This window comes from Lycorma delicatula, chromosome 1, assembly GCF_047948215.1.
Source record: "Lycorma delicatula isolate Av1 chromosome 1, ASM4794821v1, whole genome shotgun sequence".
NCBI classification, from domain to species: Eukaryota; Metazoa; Arthropoda; class Insecta; order Hemiptera; family Fulgoridae; genus Lycorma; species Lycorma delicatula.
Window position 1 is genome coordinate 188,528,300 of NC_134455.1, and position 27,704 is coordinate 188,556,003.

Consider the following 27,704-nt stretch of genomic DNA (forward strand, 5'->3'; position numbering starts at 1 on the left):
CACCACCACAACTATTTGGTATAGATCGAATAGTTATGCTAAGTTTCAGAAGGTAAAATATTTCAAACAGTGAATTGTTATTAAGAAGTATTTTACACATTAGTTCTTATAATAGTTATTTTCTACCTTTTTTATTTTTAATTTCGCTTTATTCCAGTAGTCTGAAGAAAAAAAAACTGTTGTCTGGGTATCAGAATGTACTGAAGAAAACGCAAGAGGAATACTTTAAACCGTAACTTTAAAATTACTCAGTTTTCAAAAAATCAGAAAATACCCAAGCTAATGCAGCCAGTACTAATTGTCCATCAATGCTTCAGTTACTAGTGGAATTACCCGAAGTAAGTTAGAAACTGTTCTCTGGGTTCAAAACCTTCACATTCAATTGAACTGTTCTAAACATCTGAAGAAATAATGGTAAACTATTATTGCTTACAGTAGGTGGATATTTGCCAGTCCCTGATGATCCTGGTTTATGACAGAGTCCATTATTATCATTCAAGAACAAACCTTAATGGTCCTGGATATTATCAAAACTGTTTCCAATTTCAATTACCCAAAGACAAAAATGGACGTAAATTTCCTGGTATATACTTTAGTTGAATTTTGCCAAACATCAAAAGTTAAAAAGGATTGCTTACTAAGTCTGTTGAAAAAAATTCTGTTTATTGTCTTTGTTACAAAATTTTTAAAGACTGTGGAACTACTTAAAACTTCATGAAAAAAGTAAAATGCATTTCCATAATCTACGTCTCTGGTCTGATTTCTTAAAGGAAAGGATAAAGCTGTTGACTTGGAATTCCAAAATTTATTAAAAGAAGAAACTACACATTGGGCACGAAGTTATTGAAAGAATTATTTATGCCATTCATTTTTCAGCTTAACAAAACTTAGCCTTTCATGGTTCCAATTAAATTATTTGATGAAATTATTTTATTATTGTTTGTATGAGGTATCTTAATTTAGAAAATACAGAAGTGAGCATTGAGGAAAGGTTTTTAGAATTTTGTCCTGCGACAGATACAACTGGTGAAGGATTAACAACATTCTTATTAAAGATTTTGGAGGAAAATAGTTTAGATACTAGTAATTTACATGGCCAAGAATAAGACAATGGTTCAAACATGAGATGTAAGGTAAACATAGCAGTGTGAAAAAAAAAGAATTTTGGATATCCAACCTGAGCATTTTTTGTTCCCTATTGTAATCGCAGTTTGAACCTTATTGTAAACAACGCTGCCAACAATTTATTTGGTAAAAAATTTTTTTAGACTGTTCAAGAATAATTGCTTGTCTGTTTTAAAAAGGCACGTTCGAAATTCAACAATGAAACCTTTTGTCAGATACGAGGTGGTTGAGCCAGATAGATGCAGTAACTTATTTGAATTTCAATTAGAGAAGGTTCTTGATGTCTTCTATGAAATAACCGAAAAAAATTTGATACCACAAAATAACTTTAAAAAATTTGATACCAAAATCAGGCTACATCTTTAGGAAAAAATTCTAAAATTTATAGTTTTGTGAAAAAATACTAAACAAAGTTACTGTTATTAACAATATTCAAGATAATAATTTTAATATTTCTTAGGCTTGTGGAAGTTCAAAAAAATGAAACTGTTTCTGAAAGAATATATATCTGATAAAGGTTTCAATGATATGCTCATGGATAGTAAAGAAGTAGCATCATCTTTAATATTTATATAAATTTTAAAAGCCAAGAAGCATTAAGACTTCAAAATCTTATGGAAGTCAAAACCAGCCATTACAAAATGAAGTGAACTTTAAACTGTTTTTTTTTTTAATGTTAAATGTTGTGATATCATCTAAGTGAAAGGTTTGATCTCCTACCTTCCGATTCAGAAGTTTTTAAATTTTTGTGGAATATTTGACTTTAATAATACTCTAAACAAGATCAGCTCAATTTATGTCAAACTAGAAGAAGCACAACTGATAAAAATCAACTTGCGCGTGAATTACAGTTTTTGTAAAATTTTGAAACTCGTAAGCTAGCTATATTGGTGTAAACAATTTAACTCACTCCTTTCTTAACATTTATATTGATTTATGCATTTTGCTAAAAACAAAGCCCAATAAGTTAAATTTCTGTAATTTAACTCCTATCAAATATTATTTCAGTTTATTTGTTTATTATATATGCTTTGTTAATGTGATCGCAAATGTGTTGAAAAATAATTGCAATAAAATATTTATTTACTTCTCTTTAGCTGTGTATTTTTCAAATATTTAATATATTACATGTAAATCAATTTGTTTCTAATTGTAAGATGATAGTGTTAAGCAGTATATTTGGTTTAGATATGTTTAGTATATTATTTCACTTCGCTTGCTACTTTTTGTTATTTTTTTATAATATATGTATAATTCTTCAATAAATGTGTTTGAGTGTAGGTTTTAACAAAACACAAAATGTTCACACATTTAAAAAATTACAGGTAAAACATTAATTTTTATTTTTATGTCAATAAAACTTAATTTCAAATGTTAACCATGTCATTTTACGGTTTATATATTATATTTTGAGAGAAAACTTATGTGTACAGTCATGTTTATTAAATACAAACATTAATATACACTGCACACTACCAAGTACTAATAAAGTTCAGAGTTGATTCTAAATCAAATAACTTTTTTCTTAATGTTTAAAAATAACTATTAAACAAATGTGGTTCTATTGGAACAATTATTTTTCAATATTAATTTTTATTTATATAATTACAGGTGGTAACAGTCTGTTGATAAAAAATTAGCACTTTAAATGCCAAGAATGTAAACAGAAAACTGTTACCTCTCATGTAGATGGTTCTTCGGTTTTTTATTTGAACATTATCTTGTTCCTGGTCCAATGCTTGATAAAAAAATCCAAATGTATTCATAATTCTTTAGGAAAAGTGTCTACAAAATTTCAAAACTATATCAAAAGTGGGATTAAATGTGCGGTGCATTTATAAAATGTTTAATTCACACCTTTATCTGTATTGTATAAAATGTCAAGGTACACTGCATTTTTAATATTACTTGAAACTACAAGGAAACTACTAAAAAAAATTACATGAAATATTTATTTTGTAATTGTAAAATCTATATAACAAAACATTACAATTTTTCCTAAATATTATTTAATTTCAGCAGTAATCTGAATGTAAAGAGCTGTATTTGAGCCTCACTATTAGTAATATCATTTATCCAACATTTAGGAAACACATAGGACTAAACTACTATAGCCTATTTGATGTTTGCTAACTTTTAAGGATAAATTCTAATTTGGGCAGGAAAGTAAGTGATAAAAAGTAAACAAATCATTAAAGAGGTAAAAAAGATTAATTTTATTATTTTACTATTGAAATCATAATCAGACCTTATTAGTTCAACATTTGTCACTTGTACACGAGCAGAAACAATTGGCAATGGGTGAACAGAATTATTTTAATTTAATAATTTTTTAATTTATTTGTTTATATATTTTAATCTAGCACATTTGAAAAGAACTAATCACCTAACACAGAATACAGAGATAAAACATAACTTACCTTAATTTTTCATAACTACTTTTGTGTGGTATGCCACTCAAGTGATGATCAGAATAATTTTGTTATTGTATAATAACATTATTATTCCTTATTTTATATTCTATAAAATCATTACTAGGTTTGTATGCTGGTTAAAATATTTCTTTAATGTACATTTTTTCACTCTGTCTTATGCATTGATTGTAAGGCAGATATTTTGTTATTGTGTTTTTAATAGTTTTTTATAAATATTATTTATTAAAGTAGTATCATATACTTTTTCAACTGCTATGTTTTATTATGTTTATTTCGTTATTTAACTTTTCATTGTAATTATGTATATATTTGATTACTCTTATCATATTTGTGTATATGATAATTTTATGGGACCAAGGGTGATTAGATTTTTTATGAATTTTTATATTATTAGATGCAAGTTTTCTATATACTGACGTTTCAATTTGGTTGTATTTATTTTTTCTGATATTGACATCTAAATAATTCAACATTCTATTACTATCTATTTTAAATATGAATTTTAAATTTTCATTATAAGACTTGTAATTCAAGATTATTAGATTTTCACCGTTTATTACTGGGTTATATACAATAAGAATATCATCAACATACCTTGTCCATATTAAAACTTTAATTAATTTACTCTTACAAAAAAAAATCCTATAAATAAATTTCTGATTCAATTGCTGATAGTGGAAATCTCGTACATAAGCATTTTTTTCATGCATAATATCTGTTATTTAAATTCAAAATAGTTTTGTAAATATTCTAAAAAGCTAAAATTCACTGGAATGACTAGTTATCACTAACATGAATGCTAGGATATATATACATATAGACCACACCATAAAAAAAAAAAATAAACAGTAACAAGGAAGATAAATTTATTAAAAGTACAACTCAAAATTATAAGAAATATATGTCAAAAAAACTATTCTGTTTATCAATTATCCAGCTTCCACCAAGTATATTATTATTATTATTATTATTATGCTTTTACGGCCAACATGGGACCACTTAAGTCAATTTTAGTTGGATCTTTTCTGAGAAAAGCGTGTTATTTTACTCTTTCGAGCTGCCCAGTATTTCTTCATCCGTTCAGATCTTGCTTTCTTTTCTTCATCCGTAAACACCCTCTTCGTTGTATTTTGTCGTTTGTCTGTCTTTTGTTTAAATCTAATGCTTTTATCTTTTAGCTTTGTAATTTTTCCAGTTTTATTCTGTAGTCATTCAGGGAAATTCCCAATTCTTTCATATCTTCTCTAATTTCTTTGATCCATCCTACTTCTAGCTTTTGGAACCAGAGCTTTTCAATGATATTTCTTGACAGTCTTGTTTGCGGTGTCCTTATGAGATGACCGAAGAAAGAGATTCTTTTTTTCCGCATAGTATCAGTAACAGGCTCTATTTCTCGATACACCACCTCATTTGGCACAATCCACCATTGGCCTTCTTTTTGGTGTTTTTTATTGATACACGTTCTGACAATTCTCCTCTCTATTTTCAGAATTTTTTCAATTCGGTTTTTCTGAGTGATTTTGAAAAGGGTCTCGCTTCCGTAGGTGACTTCTGGCTGTACTACAGTTTTATAATGTTTAAGTTTTGTTTTAGCAGAAAAGCATTTTTTGTTATATGTTGACCAAGTTAATTTTTGGGATTTAATCATTTTATTTGTCCTGTTTTGCCATGTCACTTTTTCATTTAAATTATAAGTTATTATTTCCCCTAGATATTTAAATTGTTTTACTATTTTAATTTTCTGATTGTTTACCGTAATGTGCTCTATTACCAGAGGATCTATGGCCATTAGTTCAGTTTTTTCGAAAGAGATATGAAGCCCTATCTTTTGTGCTAGGTTTTGAAGGCTCATGATTTGTGTTTTGGCTTCTTGAATATTATTTGCTAAAAGAACGAGGTCATCTGCAAATCCTAGGCAATTTAGTGTGATGCGAGTTTTTCTTAGTACCCATTTTTATATTTTTGGGATTTATTTCATACCATTTTCTCATGACAAATTCCAGGGCGCAGTTAAAAAGGAGTGGTGAGAGGCCGTCTCCTTGCCTCAATCCAGTTTTTATGTAGTAGGGTTGAGAGAGTTCACCTCTGAATTTCACTCTGGACTGGGTATTGGTTAAAGTTAATTTTATCATGTTTACGAGTTTAGGGTGAAGGCCCAGGGTTTCTCAGAATATTCAGCATGGATGGTCGGTGTATACAATCATAGGCCCTTTTAAAGTCGACGAAGGTGATTATTAGTTGTTTTTTCCGTCTTTTATATAAGTCCATCATAAGTTTTAAGGATATTATTTGCTCCGAGCAACCTCTCCATGGCCTAAATCCCCCTTGGTATTCCCCAAGTTCCAGTTCAAGTTGGTCTTTGCATCGGTTGTATATGATTCTCGACAGGATTTTGTATGTGCAATCCAGGAGAGATATGCCTCTGTAGTTTTCAGGATTAGTTTTATCCCCTTTTTTATGTAATGGATGGATGAGGGCTGTGGTCCAGTGTTCTGGAAGTTTTTCTTCGTTCCATATTTTCACGAGGCATACATGTAGGGAAGTTTTGACTGAATAAACTGATGAGTGTTTCCAGAGTTCTGCGAAAAGCTGGTCTTCTCCGCTTGCTTTGTAGTTTTATTTCATTTAAGGCTGCGAGAACTTCTTGAATTGTTGGCGGGTTGATATTTACTGGTGAAGTTTTAACTGGAGTTTCAGTGTCAATCTCAAAAAGCTCTGGGGGGTCGTCACAGTTGAGGAGTCTATTGAAGGTTTCTGCCAAAATTTCAGCATTTTCTTTATTGGTGTGGGCCATATTTCCTTTTTTTCCTGTCAGCATAAGGGTGGGTGGTTCATATCTTTGAAGAGCCTGACCAAAAATTTTATAATAGTCTCGGAAATTAGTTTTCTTGGAACTTTCTTCTATTTGCTGAATCAAGTTTTTTTGGGCTTGTCGTTTGGTTCCTCTTATAATTTTCTGAGTTATTTTCCTTTGTTTGATGAATTCATGGTTAGATTCTTCAGTTTTCTGGGTTTGGTGGTTGATCCAAGCCCGGTGTCGGTCTTTGACTGCTTTGTCACATTCTTCATTCCACCATTGGTGTTTTTTTCTTGGGTTTATAGGGGCTAGTTCTTCAGCTATTTCTTTCAGTTGGGATGTCAGTTCTTTTAAACCAAGTATACATAGTATATGTATACTATATTATACTATATTATGGTATACATAGTATATGTATACCACCAAGTATATATAGTATAAATTTGTAGATAATTATGCATTGTCTATTATTACTGACCCAACCTGAAGTTAAGTTTTATTAAAAGAACTACCTTTTTGTATATTGTAGTCTGAAAGAGTTCTTCCATCCTCCAACTGTTTACCAGCAAATATCAGTCTCTGTTGATCAGGTGGAATGCCTTCCTTATCCTGGATCTTTGCCTTAACATTTTCAATGGTGTCTGATGGTTCTACTTCTAAAGTGATGGTTTTTCCAGTCAATGTCTTTACAAATATCTGCATACCACCGCGAAGTCTCAATACTAAATGAAGTGTTGACTCTAAAACAAATGTGAAAATTATATGATCATCTCGATAATGAACCATATCACAAAATCATCTAATTTAATCACTGAATTTTAAGGAGCAATCGTTGACAAATTCATCCAACCTCACAAACTTACAAGAGGCAAAAGTGAAATAAAAAAAATCCCTACAAAAAATCTGAACAAAACCTGTATTATAATTAAAAGGGAGAAAAGTAGCCTTTTCTTTATGCTTCTGCAGCTTATGAAGAGCCTTGACCTCCTCAAATATGACCTTTCCAACCTTTCTTATTAATTATCTTTCCCTTCCATCATTGCAACATCTTCATTCTTAGTCTTAATCTACTTCAACCAATACCCTGTGTTTACTGGTATGCCCCCTTCCTTCATAAATAGTTTTCACTTTTAACAATTCTTAGTAACAATAGTAATACTAGTTAAGTGATAAACTGTAACAAACACAAATAACTATTCATACTATACCTTTTTGTATATTGTAGTCTGAAAGAGTTCTTCCATCCTCCAACTGTTTACCAGCAAATATCAGTCTCTGTTGATCAGGTGGAATGCCTTCCTTATCCTGGATCTTTGCCTTAACATTTTCAATGGTGTCTGATGGTTCTACTTCTAAAGTGATGGTTTTTCCAGTCAATGTCTTTACAAATATCTGCATACCACCGCGAAGTCTCAATACTAAATGAAGTGTTGACTCTAAAACAAATGTGAAAATTATATGATCATCTCGATAATGAACCATATCACAAAATCATCTAATTTAATCACTGAATTTTAAGGAGCAATCGTTGACAAATTCATCCAACCTCACAAACTTACAAGAGGCAAAAGTGAAATAAAAAAAAATCCCTACAAAAAATCTGAACAAAACCTGTATTATAATTAAAAGGGAGAAAAGTAGCCTTTTCTTTATGCTTCTGCAGCTTATGAAGAGCCTTGACCTCCTCAAATATGACCTTTCCAACCTTTCTTATTAATTATCTTTCCCTTCCATCATTGCAACATCTTCATTCTTAGTCTTAATCTACTTCAACCAATACCCTGTGTTTACTGGTATGCCCCCTTCCTTCATAAATAGTTTTCACTTTTAACAATTCTTAGTAACAATAGTAATACTAGTTAAGTGATAAACTGTAACAAACACAAATAACTATTCATACTATACCTTTTTGTATATTGTAGTCTGAAAGAGTTCTTCCATCCTCCAACTGTTTACCAGCAAATATCAGTCTCTGTTGATCAGGTGGAATGCCTTCCTTATCCTGGATCTTTGCCTTAACATTTTCAATGGTGTCTGATGGTTCTACTTCTAAAGTGATGGTTTTTCCAGTCAATGTCTTTACAAATATCTGCATACCACCGCGAAGTCTCAATACTAAATGAAGTGTAGACTCTAAAACAAATGTGAAAATTATATGATCATCTCGATAATGAACCATACCACAAAATCATCTAATTTAATCACTGAATTTTAAGGAGCAATCGTTGGCAAATTCATCCAACCTCACAAACTTACAAGAGGCAAAAGTGAAATAAAAAAAAATCCCTACAAAAAATCTGAACAAAACCTGTATTATAATTAAAAGGGAGAAAAGTAGCCTTTTCTTTATGCTTCTGCAGCTTATGAAGAGCCTTGACCTCCTCAAATATGACCTTTCCAACCTTTCTTATTAATTATCCTTCCCTTCCATCATTGCAACATCTTCATTCTTAGTCTTAATCTACTTCAACCAATACCCTGTGTTTACTGGTATGCCCCCTTCCTTCATAAATAGTTTTCACTTTTAACAATTCTTAGTAACAATAGTAATACTAGTTAAGTGATAAACTGTAACAAACACAAATAACTATTCATACTATACCTTTTTGTATATTGTAGTCTGAAAGAGTTCTTCCATCCTCCAACTGTTTACCAGCAAATATCAGTCTCTGTTGATCAGGTGGAATGCCTTCCTTATCCTGGATCTTTGCCTTAACATTTTCAATGGTGTCTGATGGTTCTACTTCTAAAGTGATGGTTTTTCCAGTCAATGTCTTTACAAATATCTGCATACCACCGCGAAGTCTCAATACTAAATGAAGTGTTGACTCTAAAACAAATGTGAAAATTATATGATCATCTCGATAATGAACCATATCACAAAATCATCTAATTTAATCACTGAATTTTAAGAAGCAATCGTTGACAAATTCATCCAACCTCACAAACTTACAAGAGGCAAAAGTGAAATAAAAAAAAATCCCTACAAAAAATCTGAACAAAACCTGTATTATAATTAAAAGGGAGAAAAGTAGCCTTTTCTTTATGCTTCTGCAGCTTATGAAGAGCCTTGACCTCCTCAAATATGACCTTTCCAACCTTTCTTATTAATTATCTTTCCCTTCCATCATTGCAACATCTTCATTCTTAGTCTTAATCTACTTCAACCAATACCCTGTGTTTACTGGTATGCCCCCTTCCTTCATAAATAGTTTTCACTTTTAACAATTCTTAGTAACAATAGTAATACTAGTTACATGATAAACTGTAACAAACACAAATAACTATTCATACTATACCTTTTTGTATATTGTAGTCTGAAAGAGTTCTTCCATCCTCCAACTGTTTACCAGCAAATATCAGTCTCTGTTGATCAGGTGGAATGCCTTCCTTATCCTGGATCTTTGCCTTAACATTTTCAATGGTGTCTGATGGTTCTACTTCTAAAGTGATGGTTTTTCCAGTCAATGTCTTTACAAATATCTGCATACCACCGCGAAGTCTCAATACTAAATGAAGTGTAGACTCTAAAACAAATGTGAAAATTATATGATCATCTCGATAATGAACCATACCACAAAATCATCTAATTTAATCACTGAATTTTAAGGAGCAATCGTTGGCAAATTCATCCAACCTCACAAACTTACAAGAGGCAAAAGTGAAATAAAAAAAAATCCCTACAAAAAATCTGAACAAAACCTGTATTATAATTAAAAGGGAGAAAAGTAGCCTTTTCTTTATGCTTCTGCAGCTTATGAAGAGCCTTGACCTCCTCAAATATGACCTTTCCAACCTTTCTTATTAATTATCCTTCCCTTCCATCATTGCAACATCTTCATTCTTAGTCTTAATCTACTTCAACCAATACCCTGTGTTTACTGGTATGCCCCCTTCCTTCATAAACAGTTTTCACTTTTAACAATTCTTAGTAACAATAGTAATACTAGTTAAGTGATAAACTGTAACAAACACAAATAACTATTCATACTATACCTTTTTGTATATTGTAGTCTGAAAGAGTTCTTCCATCCTCCAACTGTTTACCAGCAAATATCAGTCTCTGTTGATCAGGTGGAATGCCTTCCTTATCCTGTATTTTTGCCTTAACATTTTCAATGGTGTCTGATGGTTCTACTTCTAGAGTGATCGTTTTTCCAGTCAATGTCTTCACAAATATCTGCATGCCACCGCGAAGTCTCAATACTAAATGAAGTGTTGACTCTAAAACAAATGTGAAAATTATATGATCATCTCGATAATGAACCATATCACAAAATCATCTAATTTAATCACTGAATTTTAAGGAGCAATCGTTGACAAATTCATCCAACCTCACAAACTTACAAGAGGCAAAAGTGAAATAAAAAAAAATCCCTACAAAAAATCTGAACAAAACCTGTATTATAATTAAAAGGGAGAAAAGTAGCCTTTTCTTTATGCTTCTGCAGCTTATGAAGAGCCTTGACCTCCTCAAATATGACCTTTCCAACCTTTCTTATTAATTATCTTTCCCTTCCATCATTGCAACATCTTCATTCTTAGTCTTAATCTACTTCAACCAATACCCTGTGTTTACTGGTATGCCCCCTCCTTCCTTCATAAATAGTTTTCACTTTTAACAATTCTTAGTAACAATAGTAATACTAGTTAAGTGATAAACTGTAACAAACACAAATAACTATTCATACTATACCTTTTTGTATATTGTAGTCTGAAAGAGTTCTTCCATCCTCCAACTGTTTACCAGCAAATATCAGTCTCTGTTGATCAGGTGGAATGCCTTCCTTATCCTGGATCTTTGCCTTAACATTTTCAATGGTGTCTGATGGTTCTACTTCTAAAGTGATGGTTTTTCCAGTCAATGTCTTTACAAATATCTGCATACCACCGCGAAGTCTCAATACTAAATGAAGTGTAGACTCTAAAACAAATGTGAAAATTATATGATCATCTCGATAATGAACCATACCACAAAATCATCTAATTTAATCACTGAATTTTAAGGAGCAATCGTTGGCAAATTCATCCAACCTCACAAACTTACAAGAGGCAAAAGTGAAATAAAAAAAAATCCCTACAAAAAATCTGAACAAAACCTGTATTATAATTAAAAGGGAGAAAAGTAGCCTTTTCTTTATGCTTCTGCAGCTTATGAAGAGCCTTGACCTCCTCAAATATGACCTTTCCAACCTTTCTTATTAATTATCCTTCCCTTCCATCATTGCAACATCTTCATTCTTAGTCTTAATCTACTTCAACCAATACCCTGTGTTTACTGGTATGCCCCCTTCCTTCATAAATAGTTTTCACTTTTAACAATTCTTAGTAACAATAGTAATACTAGTTAAGTGATAAACTGTAACAAACACAAATAACTATTCATACTATACCTTTTTGTATATTGTAGTCTGAAAGAGTTCTTCCATCCTCCAACTGTTTACCAGCAAATATCAGTCTCTGTTGATCAGGTGGAATGCCTTCCTTATCCTGGATCTTTGCCTTAACATTTTCAATGGTGTCTGATGGTTCTACTTCTAAAGTGATGGTTTTTCCAGTCAATGTCTTTACAAATATCTGCATACCACCGCGAAGTCTCAATACTAAATGAAGTGTTGACTCTAAAACAAATGTGAAAATTATATGATCATCTCGATAATGAACCATATCACAAAATCATCTAATTTAATCACTGAATTTTAAGAAGCAATCGTTGACAAATTCATCCAACCTCACAAACTTACAAGAGGCAAAAGTGAAATAAAAAAAAATCCCTACAAAAAATCTGAACAAAACCTGTATTATAATTAAAAGGGAGAAAAGTAGCCTTTTCTTTATGCTTCTGCAGCTTATGAAGAGCCTTGACCTCCTCAAATATGACCTTTCCAACCTTTCTTATTAATTATCTTTCCCTTCCATCATTGCAACATCTTCATTCTTAGTCTTAATCTACTTCAACCAATACCCTGTGTTTACTGGTATGCCCCCTTCCTTCATAAATAGTTTTCACTTTTAACAATTCTTAGTAACAATAGTAATACTAGTTACATGATAAACTGTAACAAACACAAATAACTATTCATACTATACCTTTTTGTATATTGTAGTCTGAAAGAGTTCTTCCATCCTCCAACTGTTTACCAGCAAATATCAGTCTCTGTTGATCAGGTGGAATGCCTTCCTTATCCTGGATCTTTGCCTTAACATTTTCAATGGTGTCTGATGGTTCTACTTCTAAAGTGATGGTTTTTCCAGTCAATGTCTTTACAAATATCTGCATACCACCGCGAAGTCTCAATACTAAATGAAGTGTAGACTCTAAAACAAATGTGAAAATTATATGATCATCTCGATAATGAACCATACCACAAAATCATCTAATTTAATCACTGAATTTTAAGGAGCAATCGTTGGCAAATTCATCCAACCTCACAAACTTACAAGAGGCAAAAGTGAAATAAAAAAAAATCCCTACAAAAAATCTGAACAAAACCTGTATTATAATTAAAAGGGAGAAAAGTAGCCTTTTCTTTATGCTTCTGCAGCTTATGAAGAGCCTTGACCTCCTCAAATATGACCTTTCCAACCTTTCTTATTAATTATCTTTCCCTTCCATCATTGCAACATCTTCATTCTTAGTCTTAATCTACTTCAACCAATACCCTGTGTTTACTGGTATGCCCCCTCCTTCCTTCATAAATAGTTTTCACTTTTAACAATTCTTAGTAACAATAGTAATACTAGTTAAGTGATAAACTGTAACAAACACAAATAACTATTCATACTATACCTTTTTGTATATTGTAGTCTGAAAGTGTTCGTCCATCCTCTAGCTGTTTACCAGCAAATATCAGTCTCTGTTGATCAGGTGGAATGCCTTCCTTATCCTGTATTTTTGCCTTAACATTTTCAATGGTGTCTGATGGTTCTACTTCTAGAGTGATCGTTTTTCCAGTCAATGTCTTCACAAATATCTGCATGCCACCGCGAAGTCTCAATACTAAATGAAGTGTTGACTCTAAAACAAATGTAAAAAATTACATCATCATCTCGATAATGAACCATATCATAAAATAAATAATGAAATTTAATTACTAAATTTTAAATGTCAGCGGATTGGGTAGAATGATTACTTTTAAGGTAATTAAGGAGATCATTGATTAATTCATCAAACCTCACAAACTTACAAGAAGAAGCAAGTGAAATATAAAAAACTAAAAAAAAATTTACCACAACAAATCTAAACAAAACCTATATTAAATAAAAAGGAGAAAAGTAACCTTCTTCATTATGCTTCTTAATCATGATAATCCGTGACCTTCTCCAACATCACCTTTCCAATACAATCTTCTCCAATCACATCTTCATTTTAAGTCTTGAACCACTTCAATGAATCCCTGTTTATGCACTCATTGTAAATTACATAATATCAGTACTAGTTAAGTTATAAACTAAAACAAAAATGACTATTTATATTATACCTTTCTGTATATTATAATCTGAAAGTGTTCGTCCATCCTCTAGCTGTTTACCAGCAAATATCAATCTCTGTTGATCAGGTGGAATGCCTTCCTTATCCTGTATTTTTGCCTTAACATTTTCAATGGTGTCTGATGGTTCTACTTCTAGAGTGATGGTTTTTCCAGTCAATGTCTTCACAAATATCTGCATACCACCACGGAGTCTCAATACCAAATGTAAAGTAGATTCTACAAAACATTAAAATCACATGTTATTAAATAGGGTAAAAAAAGAAAAGAAAATTAATGTTGGTAATGTGCATAAATATAAATTATTACTCTATTACAATACGGTACAATTTTTACATTACATTAATATCAAATAATAAAAATGTTTTTTCAATAGGTTAAGGGAGAAAAATTCAATTTAACTAAATGTTTATTATACGTGCAGTTGCATTTACAATACTGTAGATATTATACATACAATTTAATGTCCACACTTGTATGTAAGTTGCAGGGGAATAAATGTTAATTATTAGACAGAACTTTAAGGCAGTTTAGAAAAGTATTATTAATAACAATTACAAGAATATGTTATTAAATTTCAGGCAAAGTATAGCATGATCATAAAAGAAACTGCTTTAAAATATTTATGAAATGTTCTTTTTGACTATCTAAAAATTGGCATTAACTAACTTTATATACACTGCTTTTAAATATTGTAAAAATATTTTAGGTTATCCAATAACCTAAAAAACCCAAGACAAATTTAGTCTAAGTAATACGAGGTATAATTAGAAAATTTTAAGAGATGTCACTGCTGCTCAAAAGGAGGGAGTAGGTTTGTTTGTGGGTGTGGGGGGGTGGATATCCTTGTTCAGTAGAGTGGAATCCTGGTGAGTGAGGATTTTTTCAGATTACTCATTCTGCAAAATGGATGAAAACCAAAACGAGTTGGAGTCAAATTTATTTGGAAACCGGGAAATCAGCTTCAGACTTATGAACTCAAAAACAGCTTTCAGGGATAACTGTCTCAGCCGGTCAAATGTTTTTATCTGGTTCAATATATTCAGAGATGGCTGTGTATCAGTCAAAGATGACCCCTGGTCTGGCCAGCCTTCCACTTCAAAACAAAAACATTGTGAAAATTTGCAATTTAGTGCACTCTGACCATGGATTTACAATTAGGGGGGGGGGGGGGGCTGAAAACCAAATTTTCTACACAGTTCAGTCCATTTTAACTGAAGATTTGAACATGTCTCAAATTTATTCTGAAAACTGTAATCAGACCAGAAGAAACAACACCTATCTGAAGTGTTTCAAGAACCGATTAATTCGGCTGAAATTGATCTAGATTTGTTATAATGGGGTAATTACAGGTGATGGAATAATGGTTTTAAGTGTATCAGAGCGAAAAGGATCCATGTTCCGCATGACTAAACAAAGCACAACAAATGTCCAATGTAAAGTCAACATTGATGGTTTTTTTTCAATTCTACAGGTATTGTGCCTCACAAATTTGCTCCTAGGGGCAGACAATCAATCAGGAATACTGTAAAGTGTTCTTCAATCTTTGGTGCAAAAGAGAATTGGGGTCCTCTGCCAAAACACACTGGCTTATCATGCATTTTTGATTGCGGATTGTTTGACTGAATTCTAGTACTACCACAATCCCCGTTGTCTCAGAACAAATAAATAAATAACAAATCTGTTCTCTTAAAGGGAACCGATTTGACGAAGACAGCCATGCAAATACGGAGAGGGCTTTTAACATCTTTAAGATAATTTCCAGGAATGCTTTTGGAAGTGGAAACAATGTTAAGAATCTGTTCAATCAGAAGTGGACTACTGTGAAAGTGATCAATCACAATAAGCTTGTCAGTGCTGCCCAGTCTTAAAACTTTCCAATCACACTTCATAATTATAAAATTAAATGAACCAAATATACACTGATAAAACTAGATAAATGTTTTAGTAGTATAAGAACAAACAGGAAAATAATGACCTCCCGCAGAAAAAAGTTAATTACAAACATATGGAAATAACAGAAATTAATGGTAATTTGAAAAAAGACATACTGAAAATGGAAATCTTGGGTGAATTTATAAACACAAGAATTTGAAAAACTGGCATTGCAATAGGTAGTTAACACTTATTTTTAAGATACCATAGTAGAAATGTTTGAAATTTGATGTTATGCATAGCTACCTTTAAATTACATATGTGGAATAAATTGTAATAATTTATACAAGCTGAAAATGTGGATGAACTTCATGAAAATGGTTCACTGATTAATTTTGTTGTAAAATTTTTTTTTACTGCTGTATTAATGGTAGATTTATTGCTTAATAACAATGGTGAAATACAATTTAAATACGTTACATAGATAAAATAAAAATCTCCTTACCTTTTTGTATGTTATAATCAGATAACGTGCGCCCATCTTCTAGCTGCTTACCAGCAAATATCAGTCTCTGTTGATCAGGTGGAATGCCTTCCTTATCCTGGATCTTAGCTTTAACATTTTCAATTGTGTCTGATGGTTCTACTTCAAGGGTTATTGTTTTTCCAGTCAATGTCTTCACAAATATCTGCATTTTGTTTACTGAAAAAAAAAATTGCAATAAAATGGGCATTAACATTGCATCAATAATTTAACTAATTAAAAAACCTAAGTTCAGTTTCAATTTCTGAACAACAATAACAGAGTAACAAAGAACATTTAAATTAATTATGATAAAGACATAACATGAAAGTAACAGTTATTAATCTTAAGACAAAAAAAACCTTGTTAACACTTGTCAACCTTGTTGACATTAATTACAATCTTACTTTACAAATGTTTATAACTAGTTAAACATCAAATTAGAATGACTATATTTAAAAATATGCTTACAAAGAACCATCTTTTATTTTGAAAATTAATTAAAATTTGAATTAAATTTATTGCAGTGACATTTTTTTTAATTTCAACATTTTTTTAAAAACACAATTAGATACATTGGACACAATGGTGTTGCTCGCGTTGAGCTAATGTAAGCCTCCAATACAGACAAAGCTTCAGCACAATTATTTCTTTAAACAAATGAGATAGTTTATTAATAACACAAGCCTGCAATGGTTGTGTTTTTTTTTTATAGTTATTGATAATTGATTCTTATGTACTTTTTAGCGCTGAATCTGAGAATAACCATTTTTCAACACATTTTTTCACAAATTTCAAAAAGTTGAAAAAGTACTTATAAAAAAAACGTTTTATATTTATTTTATTGTATCAAGTTAATATGATATTTTCACTTTCTTGGTTTATACTATGCATTCTTATAGCTAAACAGTTGAGTGGTCTGAAGAGGAGAGTGGGGAGATATCATTGACCCTTTAATTTCTAACTAAAATTGCCACAAAATAAGCTTTATTTCTATTATAGTGCATTTTTAAATTAATTTAATTTTTATGAGGTACATCATGCCTTTGGAAATCACTTCCTCTTATGTTCCCTTATCACTTACCCTTCGCACTTTTCCTTATGTTCTCTACAAGGTTCATCTCAGTGTAACATCCAGCAATAGTCTACCATCATCATAGTAGTCCATTTTCCTTGACACCTCCTTTCCATTTCTTTCATGTCCTGATGAAATCTCTCACCCATATCTTCGCTAATGGCATCCAGATTTTCAGGAAAATAGTCCACATGTGAATTTACAAAGTGAACCTTCAAGCTCATGGAACAGCCTAAATTTTTGAACTTCTGCAGCATATTCTTAATTAATTTGAAATTCAGATCCTTCTTATTGCCCAGAAACTTTGATACTATGTCTTTAAAGGCCACCTTTAAAAGAATGTGTATTTACTGGTCCTGACTTTAGAAAACTTCTGAAGGCAGGACCAGTAGACACTTTTAATTTGGTGGTTGATAAGACTGGAAATGTGTCACAGATGTATTTCAAACATTTACCTTCTTTTGATAAGGCAAAATTTGACAAATTGCTTCATCAAGCTTAACTTGATATGCAGATGTGGAAGAACTTTATTTGGATCTATTTTCATTTATTTCATATATTCATTTATTTGGTGAGCTTTTCAAAGCATATTTTTGGTTCCAAATTCTATGATGCTTTTTGGCCAGGCTTACCTTATTCAATTATTTTCTCTATCTATGCTATCCCTTTCACACAGAAAACAAGGAAACTTTGTGTGTATCCTCCTTGCTGTCCTAGGAACACCGATATTATTTTGAGATCCACCATACATATATCAATTATGATTGTCATACTTAATTTTATAGAGAACGAATTCCAAATTATTGTTAACACTCTTTTAAATGGACATAATGTTCGATGGGTATTGACAAATATGTACTATTGTGAAGGACAACTTGAAGCTCCTTTTAGTCTCCAATCAATAATTTCATACAGAATGTTTAATAGAGTCAAAAGTCCATGTACATCAGTGCAGAAGACTAATTCTCCTTTCGAAAAATATTAAAGAAAATCCTTTTCTTTGTACCTGAACCAGGAAAATGAGGTGCCAGATGCTAGCAGGTTCTTCTCTTTAAGCCTCAAAACCAAGCAATTCTGAATTTTCTTTGGTCAGACTTAAGTTTCAAACCAAATCTTTACATTCCACAACCCAAATTTTTCAGGCTTGTGTAATTAGCTGTAACATTTTTTTTTAACTCTAATAGAATGGCCTAACTGATTGTTAAAACAGCAAAATATGACATTTCTAATCACGAATAGAATCAAGATAAAATATTTTCCACAAGGTGAAATACAGCTTTAACACATGTGAAAGAAGTTAACTTAGCAATCATTAAAATTTGATGCTTTACTTATCTTCTCACATTCTCACAAAAATTTTCCAAACTCATACAATTTCTTCTTTAAGCCAGTACATTAATCAAACCCATTATGGCATGTTATTTCATTTCCTTTTTTGATAGAGTGTCATTTTAATAGGTTTCATGATTAAAGGAGAAGAAAAGTTTATCATAATGACAGCATACAAGTTAATTCAAAACAAAAATTAAATGTTTTTTCTAAGTTTATTTATTAAAAAAAAAATCATCTGATATAAATTAAAATATTATGAATAGTAAAAAGGAACATAAATATTTCACCATAAACCTTATTATGAAGATTTTTTCATATTTTTTTTTTTTTTTTGTTTAATGCTGCAGGAGATTAAAAATTGTACTCTCCTAAAGTATAGACAAAATGCTAATCTATGGAAAGTATATAAAGAAAAGATGAGTGGGTGGAAGAGCCACAATGTGAAGTACTACTTTAGTAAAATCTCTTAAGAATAAGAGATTGAATAAGAATTGAACTTATCGTTATGTAAAAAGTAACAGACGCAAAGTGTATATAGAACAGAATGAAGGTAATCTAGTGGTGTTATACCAAATCTAGAGAATGATTCACATATTCCAACCATTATAGTCTTACCAGATACAGCATTACTTTCTAATACATGTTTATTACCTTATATAAATTTTTCAAGTTTAAGATCAGTTAGGCCTTACAAAAGTAATATATTTTTAATTATCTGAAAATTTACTGATTTATTAAACCATTAACTTCACATATAAAAATCTGATTCACGTATCAAACCAAGATATGTTTGGTTAAATATGTTTTATGCATTACATGTACAATTTACAAAAGATAAAATTATAAGACATTTTTAAAGCTGTCTAAATTCTTTTTTATTTGTTGGACTAACATTTTTAAGACGCTTAACAAAATCAAAATTTCATTTAACAAATTTTTAAACTGGCTTATATTACAAAATTTTAATAAATTGAAGTACATTTTTATAATGAAATAAGATTTAAACAAAACAAGTGGTTTCTGCAAGGCTTTACAACAAAACTAGAAAACGATATGCTCACCCCAACAAAATTGTCAAAATTAAAATAAAATATATTTACAAGTTTTTGGAAGAAAACTTAATGGTTTACAACTTTAAAGAAGGTATAAAAAGCACAAAATGAATGTTTATTAATGGTAATTTAGTAGCCTCGGCATTAAGCAACAGTTTGTGCTGAATTGGAGGGTATGACTAATTACCCAATTCCGATCAATTATAATTTCCATCGCAATACCATATTCTACAACATTCCAGCAGTTAACACAAACCTGTTAAAAATTAAAAAATGGTTCTACTTACTAAAACTAATATGTGTACACTTTATGATGCAACGAGATATTTACTTATGTGTAAGGAAAATAAACATTTTTCCTACATTTTAATATTAAAATGCAACAATATTTAATATTGCACAATACTGAAAAACGTTCAATTTTTAAATTAAGTATTAAATTAATGACACAAGATTAACATTTACTGTAATATAATAATTATAATACAATTAGTAATCTGAAAAGAACAAAAATTCCTGCGAATTAAGCAGATTTCAATATACAGATTAAAATATACAATCTTATTTTTAGAAATAAAATATCAATCATTACTCCAAAATTAAACATTAATTTCAGTCCAAACATACCTTATACAGCAAAACTGTCTTACTGCTTAAATAATTTTATGAATTTTATAAGAATAAAAAAAGTCAGGTTCCGCAAAATTCAGCAAACAGAGAGAACAAACTGCACGTAATGGCGTCCTATTCCAATAATACGTGATTTCATCAGCATTGCCAACATTAAAGTCACTAGTCAAGTCCCAGTTTATTACACACAAAATAAAATAAATAAAGAAGTAAAAAGAAATAAATAAAATAGTATTTTCTAATATGTAAATAAAAAATTTTTTATTTTAAATAAAATTTCAGCAATTTTGTAAATCGATTTACAAAATCGTAGGACCACCAAATCCAGAGTCGTTCTGATGTACAGTTTTTGGAATTTTGTACTCCAACATTTACATTTATAAAATCTTCCTTTCTTTGAAGTATAAATAAAAAAATATGCATTTTATTGTTTTCACTATTTACATAATAAAGCAGATAATATTATAACAAAAAAAATTAATTAAAAAATATAACCTTTTATGATAAGCCAAATCAAAATGTCTTTCAAAATATTTTTAATTATTTCAAAACTTATTTAGCCGTCTTCACGACAACTTTCTGTAAATTGGTGCTGTTATTTTCACCCTAACGTCACCTAGGTTACTTAAGTGAATTTTTTTTTATGGGTAAAAACATTTTTTTGCGAGGTTCTCCATGGTGAAGAATCAGTTGTGAGTTTGAAACAGTTATTTACGATTCCAAAGGAGACAGAATTGTTATGGCTGATCTACTTTAGGTGTTCAGAAGTATCCTTCAAGAGGAAGGGTGTTTTGACTCATTTTTTCATCTACCTTGTGCTAAGCTAGAGCATTTTGCCAGAAGGCTCCTGGCCTACTTGGCGAAGGGTAGACCGAGACCTATCGATTTTCATCTGCGGAAACAGGAGAAACGAGTTCCGGGTGGCAAGTCCACTGTAGCTACAGCGGAAGTGCAGACTAAGCCATTGGTGGTAAAGACCACAGGAAGAACGTATGCCGATTTGCTTAAGGAAATTAAAGATCGGGTGAGGGTCGATGTACTGTCCTTACGTCGGGGGAATTATAATGAACTTAGAATAAGAGTAAAAGACACAAAGGCAGCTTTGAATTTTAAAACTGCTTCAGGCGGAAGACTTTAAGGTTAACATTCCATCTAGGGCTGATCGGCGAACCATAGTCCACATAAGTGACATCGAGGTCATAACTGATGAAAAAACTATATGTGATTGTGTGGTAGTGGTCTTAGGCGTCAAGGAGTTTAAGGTGACATCTATTCGACCTGCATACGGTTCAACACAGAAGGCGACTTTAATCATGTCACATAGGGCAGCTAGGGCGCTGACCGGTAACCGGGTGTGCATCGGATGGGTGCAGTGCAGAGCTACTACTAGGAAACGGAAAACCGCTGCTACAGATGCTGTGAGGCCGGCCAAATGGCGTCCAAGTGCTCCGGCATTGACCGTTCGGACAGCTGGTTTAATTGCGGTAAAAAAGGTCACCGTAGGCAGCAGTGTAAGGAGAAAACTTCCTATGCCTTATGCGGATCAGAGCAACATAGCTCGCTGAGTGAGGTCTGTACCAAGACGTCAGCTAAGGCTGTAGCTCAAAACTAGAGGTATCAGAGAAGCATTGAAGTATCAGAGAAACATTACAGGAGAAACAATGAAAACCCAGAAAATGTTGCAGGATAAGAGTACCTGGAATTCCATCCCCGGTTTGATCTGCAGGATTATTCGCGGAATAATCCTGAGACAGAGGCGAGAAATATGGAATAGCCTATTGAGAGACCTAGACAATCAAGAACTCTGCTAGAATCTAGGTGAAGAAAACGACCGGAGTGCAAGGTAGAGAAGGAGAGTCTTCTGTGGAGCCGCCGCTCGTCCGTGCTTGCGTGGATGGACGGCGGTAATGATGCACGAGGATTCTGGATCCCTTGACCTCAATGGCACCTCCCGGGGCTACGTAAGCTTAATTGTTGTCCAGCCCCGGAACGGTGAGAAGGGAATTTTAGTCCGTAGGTGTTGTTCGTCGTAACGCATAGCTATGTCAAAAAACCTTTTTGCTTCCGTATGCTGTATTTTTGCATCGTCTTCGGTTACATCACCTCCTTTGTCTTTTTTTGTCATTAGCTTGATTTTCTCTTGTTATAACTTCAGTAATATCATCATAGATCGTAATTTAATTTTCTAATAGCTCGTCAACGAATATTCATTCGTTCAAGTTATTCGTACTTAATAACGCTGGGCTAACTGTGATTAGCTCCCTCAAATCTTTAAAAATTCCGGTTTCCAATATGTTCAGGATCTGACTTTTGCGTCTCATCCGGATCGCTACTGCTACACATCCCATAAATTTCCGGTAGAAGACGTTTCCAGCACTTACTTATTGTCATGGATGATATTTAATTCCGTGCCACGCTACGTTGTAAATTACGTCTCTAATATAAATTTTTTAAATTAAATTAGGCAAAATTAAATTCTTCTTTTTCTTTTAGAATTGAGGATAAAAATCTCTTTTGGTACTGTATCTTTAATCATTCTATAATCCCTTGATTCACAGGTGTTAAATTAAGCGGTAGAAACTGAGCTCAAGTGTTGTCTCTGCAAGCTCATCGGAAGAAGGATGTGTCATCCTTCAATGCTTCGTGTCGAAGCATTGTCTAGGAATAGCACAGATTTTTCATAGCACAGGTAAATTTAATTCTCTTATTTGTCGTTTTACTTCAGGAACGAATTCGTGATGAACACATTTTTTAAATAACGAAGTATTCATCCATGCATTTTTTGTGCAGTATATTACATCGGAAACTTCTTTTAGGTAGATTTCATAAGAAAGCCGCTATTGTAATGAGTTCCATGATTCGACATCCAGAAAATTAGAAATATTTTCCCGTTTCACATCCCCCAAAATCAGCGTCAGTTCAAAAGTTCTTATATACATTTATATATATTTCACTTTCTTGTGGACACGATAACTGCCGCAATTCTGGGTCAATCACTTTCAAATTATTACATAAAATATAACGATCCAAAATCTCGGTCGATTTCGTTAATGGGTAATATCGGACCATGGGGGTGGAAATGGGTTTTTTTCGAAAAAATAAAATATCGCTATAATTTTCTTATTAAGTAAAATATCGAATTCCTTTAAAGTTCCTACTATTCTTTGGATAAGGGCCTAAAACTTTTCTAAGTAAAGTTTTTTGATATCACCAACCATTGGCCCAGGGGGTGGAAAAAATGGAGTTTCGAAGACAAAAACATCATACCTCCCTTAATAGGTACACTATCGAATCGGTTTAAAGTGGCCGTTAATCTTGTAAACATTATCTAAAACTTTTGTCTGAAACAATTTTGATATGACCAACCCTTACTGCAAGGGATAGCCAAAATGTTGCTGGAATTGTAAGAAGATTACCATACACTAAACATGTGACATTTTTTCACATGCAGTCATTGTTGTATTGAGTAAATTTGAAGTTTTTCTTAACTTTAAGGTGAAAATCTTTTTTATCTCCTACTTAGCACCATTGAAATCTACCTCTGCCTTCGGCATGCTGAAAGGAATTTTTATAAATGTTTTTCAGGCTCTCAGATTTTCAGATATTCCTACTGGAAAAAGTGGAAGTTTATGAGTCCCACTTGTGTTACAGCAGACAGTTGTAGTTAACTGGTCTTTTAATTTTTTTTATATCCTGAAGTAGCATGTTCATCTCGAATGGCTATCGTTTTATTTGGCAGCGACTTATATACAAGCCCCTTCTCATTGACATTATACAGCTGTTCAAAACTAAGTTTTTCTTCATTGATTTTTTTTTTTATGAAGTTGATAAATTTTTCTTCTTCAGCATGGTCTGCAGATAATTTTTTTCACTAGAAATACTTAAAGTATGGACTCCATGGTGTTTCTTTGATGTAACCATTCTTCACTTGCTGTAGAGTCACTAACAGTGCTGCTGCAAGAACCATTTGCTGAAGCGATTTTTCCATTCGGAATAATGGTTTTTTGTTTTAATAGAGGTCCGTTGATGGGTGACCCTCATACTTTTTCTTGAAGGAAGCATATCCACAGTGCCTCATCTAGTAAATCTAACACAGGTGTTTTTAAGGTACACCTCAACTGAACAGTCATCTGGCTCTCTTGCTACGTACAATATGCTTCAACCTGTGAATGGATTTTTTTCCAATTTTTAACCATTGTTTCACCAACACCTAAATGTAATGCCCTGAATTTACTGATTGACCTTTATCTAATTGTTCTAATACTTTCAGTTTAGTTTCAATCAAAACTACCATACATTTTCTTTTATAACTCATAACTGTAAGTACAGGTAAAAAGTAAACTGTATGCAATTTTTAAAGGTTATCTAAAACAAAAAACTTTGCAGTTATCAGAATGTAAGAAACTTATTACACTATACTGAATAGATAAAAATAGAAAGGAATCTTACAAATTACTGTACTGTACCAAATTTAAACTAAAATTTAACGTATGCGAACAAAATTCTCTATGCACTGTATGTCCATTACTTAAAAGGCGATTATATTTTGCAATGCTATAGTATGTATATACAGTATAAAATAATTTTTCACTCTATAGATGCTACTGTATAACAAACTATTCAAAATGCATCTGATGTGATGATTTCATGTGTTTATTTCGAGATTATAATGCAGTTATGACATTATCATATTGAAAAATGTTTTTAAATGAAACCGCTTAATGTATCAATGTTGTGAAATTCATTTGTTAAACAGTGTAATTTGTTTGTTCTGTTTAGGCTAGCTGAGGAAATGTATGATGTCATACAGTATTGTATAAAGTCATAAAGTGTGTATCATATTTTACATTTCATAGAAATCTTTCCTTTGCTTACGGGCCTAATTATTATTATAGCGCATAAGTGTATAGAGCCTAGTTGCATTAAATTATATAAATTAAATTATAAAAAATAAGTTGAAAAATTAATATTTTATAAAAAAATAATTTGTTGTTACAAAGTAACAACAAATTGTTTAATACAAAGAGTCAATTAAACTGTAATTTTAGTGAGTTTGGCAGTCAACCTGTAGAGTCAGTTAAATGGGGAACAGATATCAGGGGAACTAGTGTACTACTACATGCAAAATAATTAAACTGCACTGTCGGTTGAACAACCTTTGAGCTTTCAAATTGAGAAAATCCCAATTTCTTGACATATTTGTAGAATATGATTTAAATCCTAGAAAGTATCAACAAAAATTAATGTTCCTAACAATTTATATTTCTAATGTATACATCCAAGAAATACTAAATAATTTAATTAAAAAGAAAAAAACATTGTATTAATAAACATTGTCAAGAATATTGCTAATTATTTATGCATACAAATAAATGCTCATAAAAATTTTACTTCAGTGAATTTCTGAAAAGGTAACTGTTTTGTGCGAGAGATGTAAAAATTACTCAGTCAGACTATCCTCTTGATTTATTTCAATGTCAGGTTATATAGCCATAAAAACCAAAATCTGGTTTACATAATTCTGTTTGTGTGCATATTTAAATGTATTGGCCAAAATGAATTTTAAATTCAGGAAAATTTAGTATGCTACCATTAAATTTGTTTTAGCAGCTTGTACACTAGAGAAATTGTTTCTAATAAATTTTTGAAAAAAGTCTAATAAGAGGATAGAAAAGTATGCAGGTTGCTATTGATTTACATGTTATTTAAAAGCACAGGTTAAATTAAAATATGATTGTCATTCTTTTGAGAGTGAACTGCTTAAGATTTTACTCATAAAGGTTTAATGAAAAAACTAATACTTACAGAGACATTATTTAAAAATTATCATGGTCAGCCAATTTGAAAATTAAAAGTGTATGTTAATTGTATTCGATTTTGTCTCAAGAAAGAAAATTTGAACTTGTATACTAAATTTCATTAAATTACTGTTTGGTGTATTTCTAGACTGTTATGACGTAGGAACTATTTTAGTTCTTACTATGGCTGCTTGGTCTCTTCTCTTTCCTCTCAACTACAAGTGTTCTCATATGTTGCAACAATTGTGTATTTTTTTATTCTTTTTTTATTTTTATGAACATTGTGTATGTATTCATGTTACGTTTAAAATATAATGCTTTCAACACCACATTGTCAAAAATTATTTATCCTCCCGATGGATGAATCATCAAATTACAATCCACTAGAAACATGAATTTATATTAAAAAATTTTAATCAAAACAACCTCCTCTATGAATCATGAGACCTTGCCGTTGGTGAGGGGGCTTGAGTGCTCAGGGATACAGAGTAGCTGGACCGAAGGTGCAACCATATCGGAGAGGCATCTGTTGAGAGCCAGACTAAGGAATGATTCCTGAAAGAGGGCAGCAGCTCTTTCAGTAGTTGTTAGGGGCATGAGTCAGAATGACTTAAACGGCCATATCAACATCACTCAGTCCTCTGAGTACTGCACAGCTGAAAGCAATGAAAAACTACAGCTGCTTTATTTCCAAGAAAATGTGGCTCTCTGCATTTTCATATAGCAATGATGGAGGCGCCTTCCTTGGTTAAATATTCCGGAGGTAAACTAGTCCCCCGTTCGGATCTCCGGGTGGGGACTACTAATGAAGGGGTCACCAGAAAATTAAAAAATAACATTCTATGAGTCGGAGCGTGGAATGTTAGAAGTTTAAAAAAGGTTGGTAGGCTAGAAAATTTAAAAAGGGAAATGGATAGGATAAATGTGGATGTAATAGGAATTAGGGAGGTTCGGTGGGAAGAGGAAGGCGACTTTTGGTCAAGTTATTTTAGAATAATTAACTCAGCTTCAAATAACGGGCAGGCAGGAGTAGGTTTCATAATGAACAAGAAGATAGGGAAGAGAGTAGAGTATTTCAAAACGCATAGCGATAGAATCATTGTAATAAGGATAAAATCAAAACCTAAACCGACAACGATTGTTAACGTCTATATGCCTATAAGCGCCCTTGATGATGATGAGGTAGAGTGTGTATACGAAGAGATTGATGAAGCAATTAAACACATAAAAGGAGATGAAAATTTAATAATAGTTGGAGATTAGAATGCAAGCATTGGAAAAGGCAAGGAAAAAAATATAGTGGGTGAATACGGGCTGGGCAAAAGGAATGAAAGAGGGGACCGACTTATAGAGTTTTGCACGAGGTATAATTTAGTAATTAACAACACCCAATTTAAAAATCATAATAGAAGAATATACACTTGGAAAAAGCCAGGCAATAGTGCAAGGTATCAGATAGATTATATCATGGTTAAGCAAAGATTTAGAAATCAACTCGTTGACTGCAAAACTTACCCTGGAGCAGACATTGATAGCAACCATAATTTGGTGATAATGAAATGTAGATTGGGG

At 31.8% G+C, this 27,704-nt stretch overlaps 1 protein-coding gene across 1 annotated transcript in view; it reads right to left on the reverse strand.

Moving 5' to 3' along the window:
• The window catches only part of LOC142326237 (polyubiquitin-C), a 43,886-nt gene extending 23,406 nt beyond the window's left edge, over positions 1 to 20,480 (reverse strand). The window contains exons 1-13 of the mRNA XM_075368548.1: positions 20,332 to 20,480; positions 16,228 to 16,425; positions 13,839 to 14,066; positions 13,148 to 13,375; positions 12,448 to 12,675; positions 11,751 to 11,978; positions 11,054 to 11,281; positions 10,354 to 10,581; positions 9,657 to 9,884; positions 8,960 to 9,187; positions 8,263 to 8,490; positions 7,566 to 7,793; positions 6,870 to 7,097 (exon numbers count right to left, since the gene is read on the reverse strand). Of these exons, the coding sequence (XP_075224663.1) occupies positions 6,870 to 7,097; positions 7,566 to 7,793; positions 8,263 to 8,490; positions 8,960 to 9,187; positions 9,657 to 9,884; positions 10,354 to 10,581; positions 11,054 to 11,281; positions 11,751 to 11,978; positions 12,448 to 12,675; positions 13,148 to 13,375; positions 13,839 to 14,066; positions 16,228 to 16,417 (2,698 nt within the window). The 5' untranslated portion in view covers positions 16,418 to 16,425; positions 20,332 to 20,480. The remainder of the gene's footprint in view (positions 1 to 6,869; positions 7,098 to 7,565; positions 7,794 to 8,262; positions 8,491 to 8,959; positions 9,188 to 9,656; positions 9,885 to 10,353; positions 10,582 to 11,053; positions 11,282 to 11,750; positions 11,979 to 12,447; positions 12,676 to 13,147; positions 13,376 to 13,838; positions 14,067 to 16,227; positions 16,426 to 20,331) is intronic.
• Between the last annotated feature and the right edge of the window lie 7,224 nt (positions 20,481 to 27,704).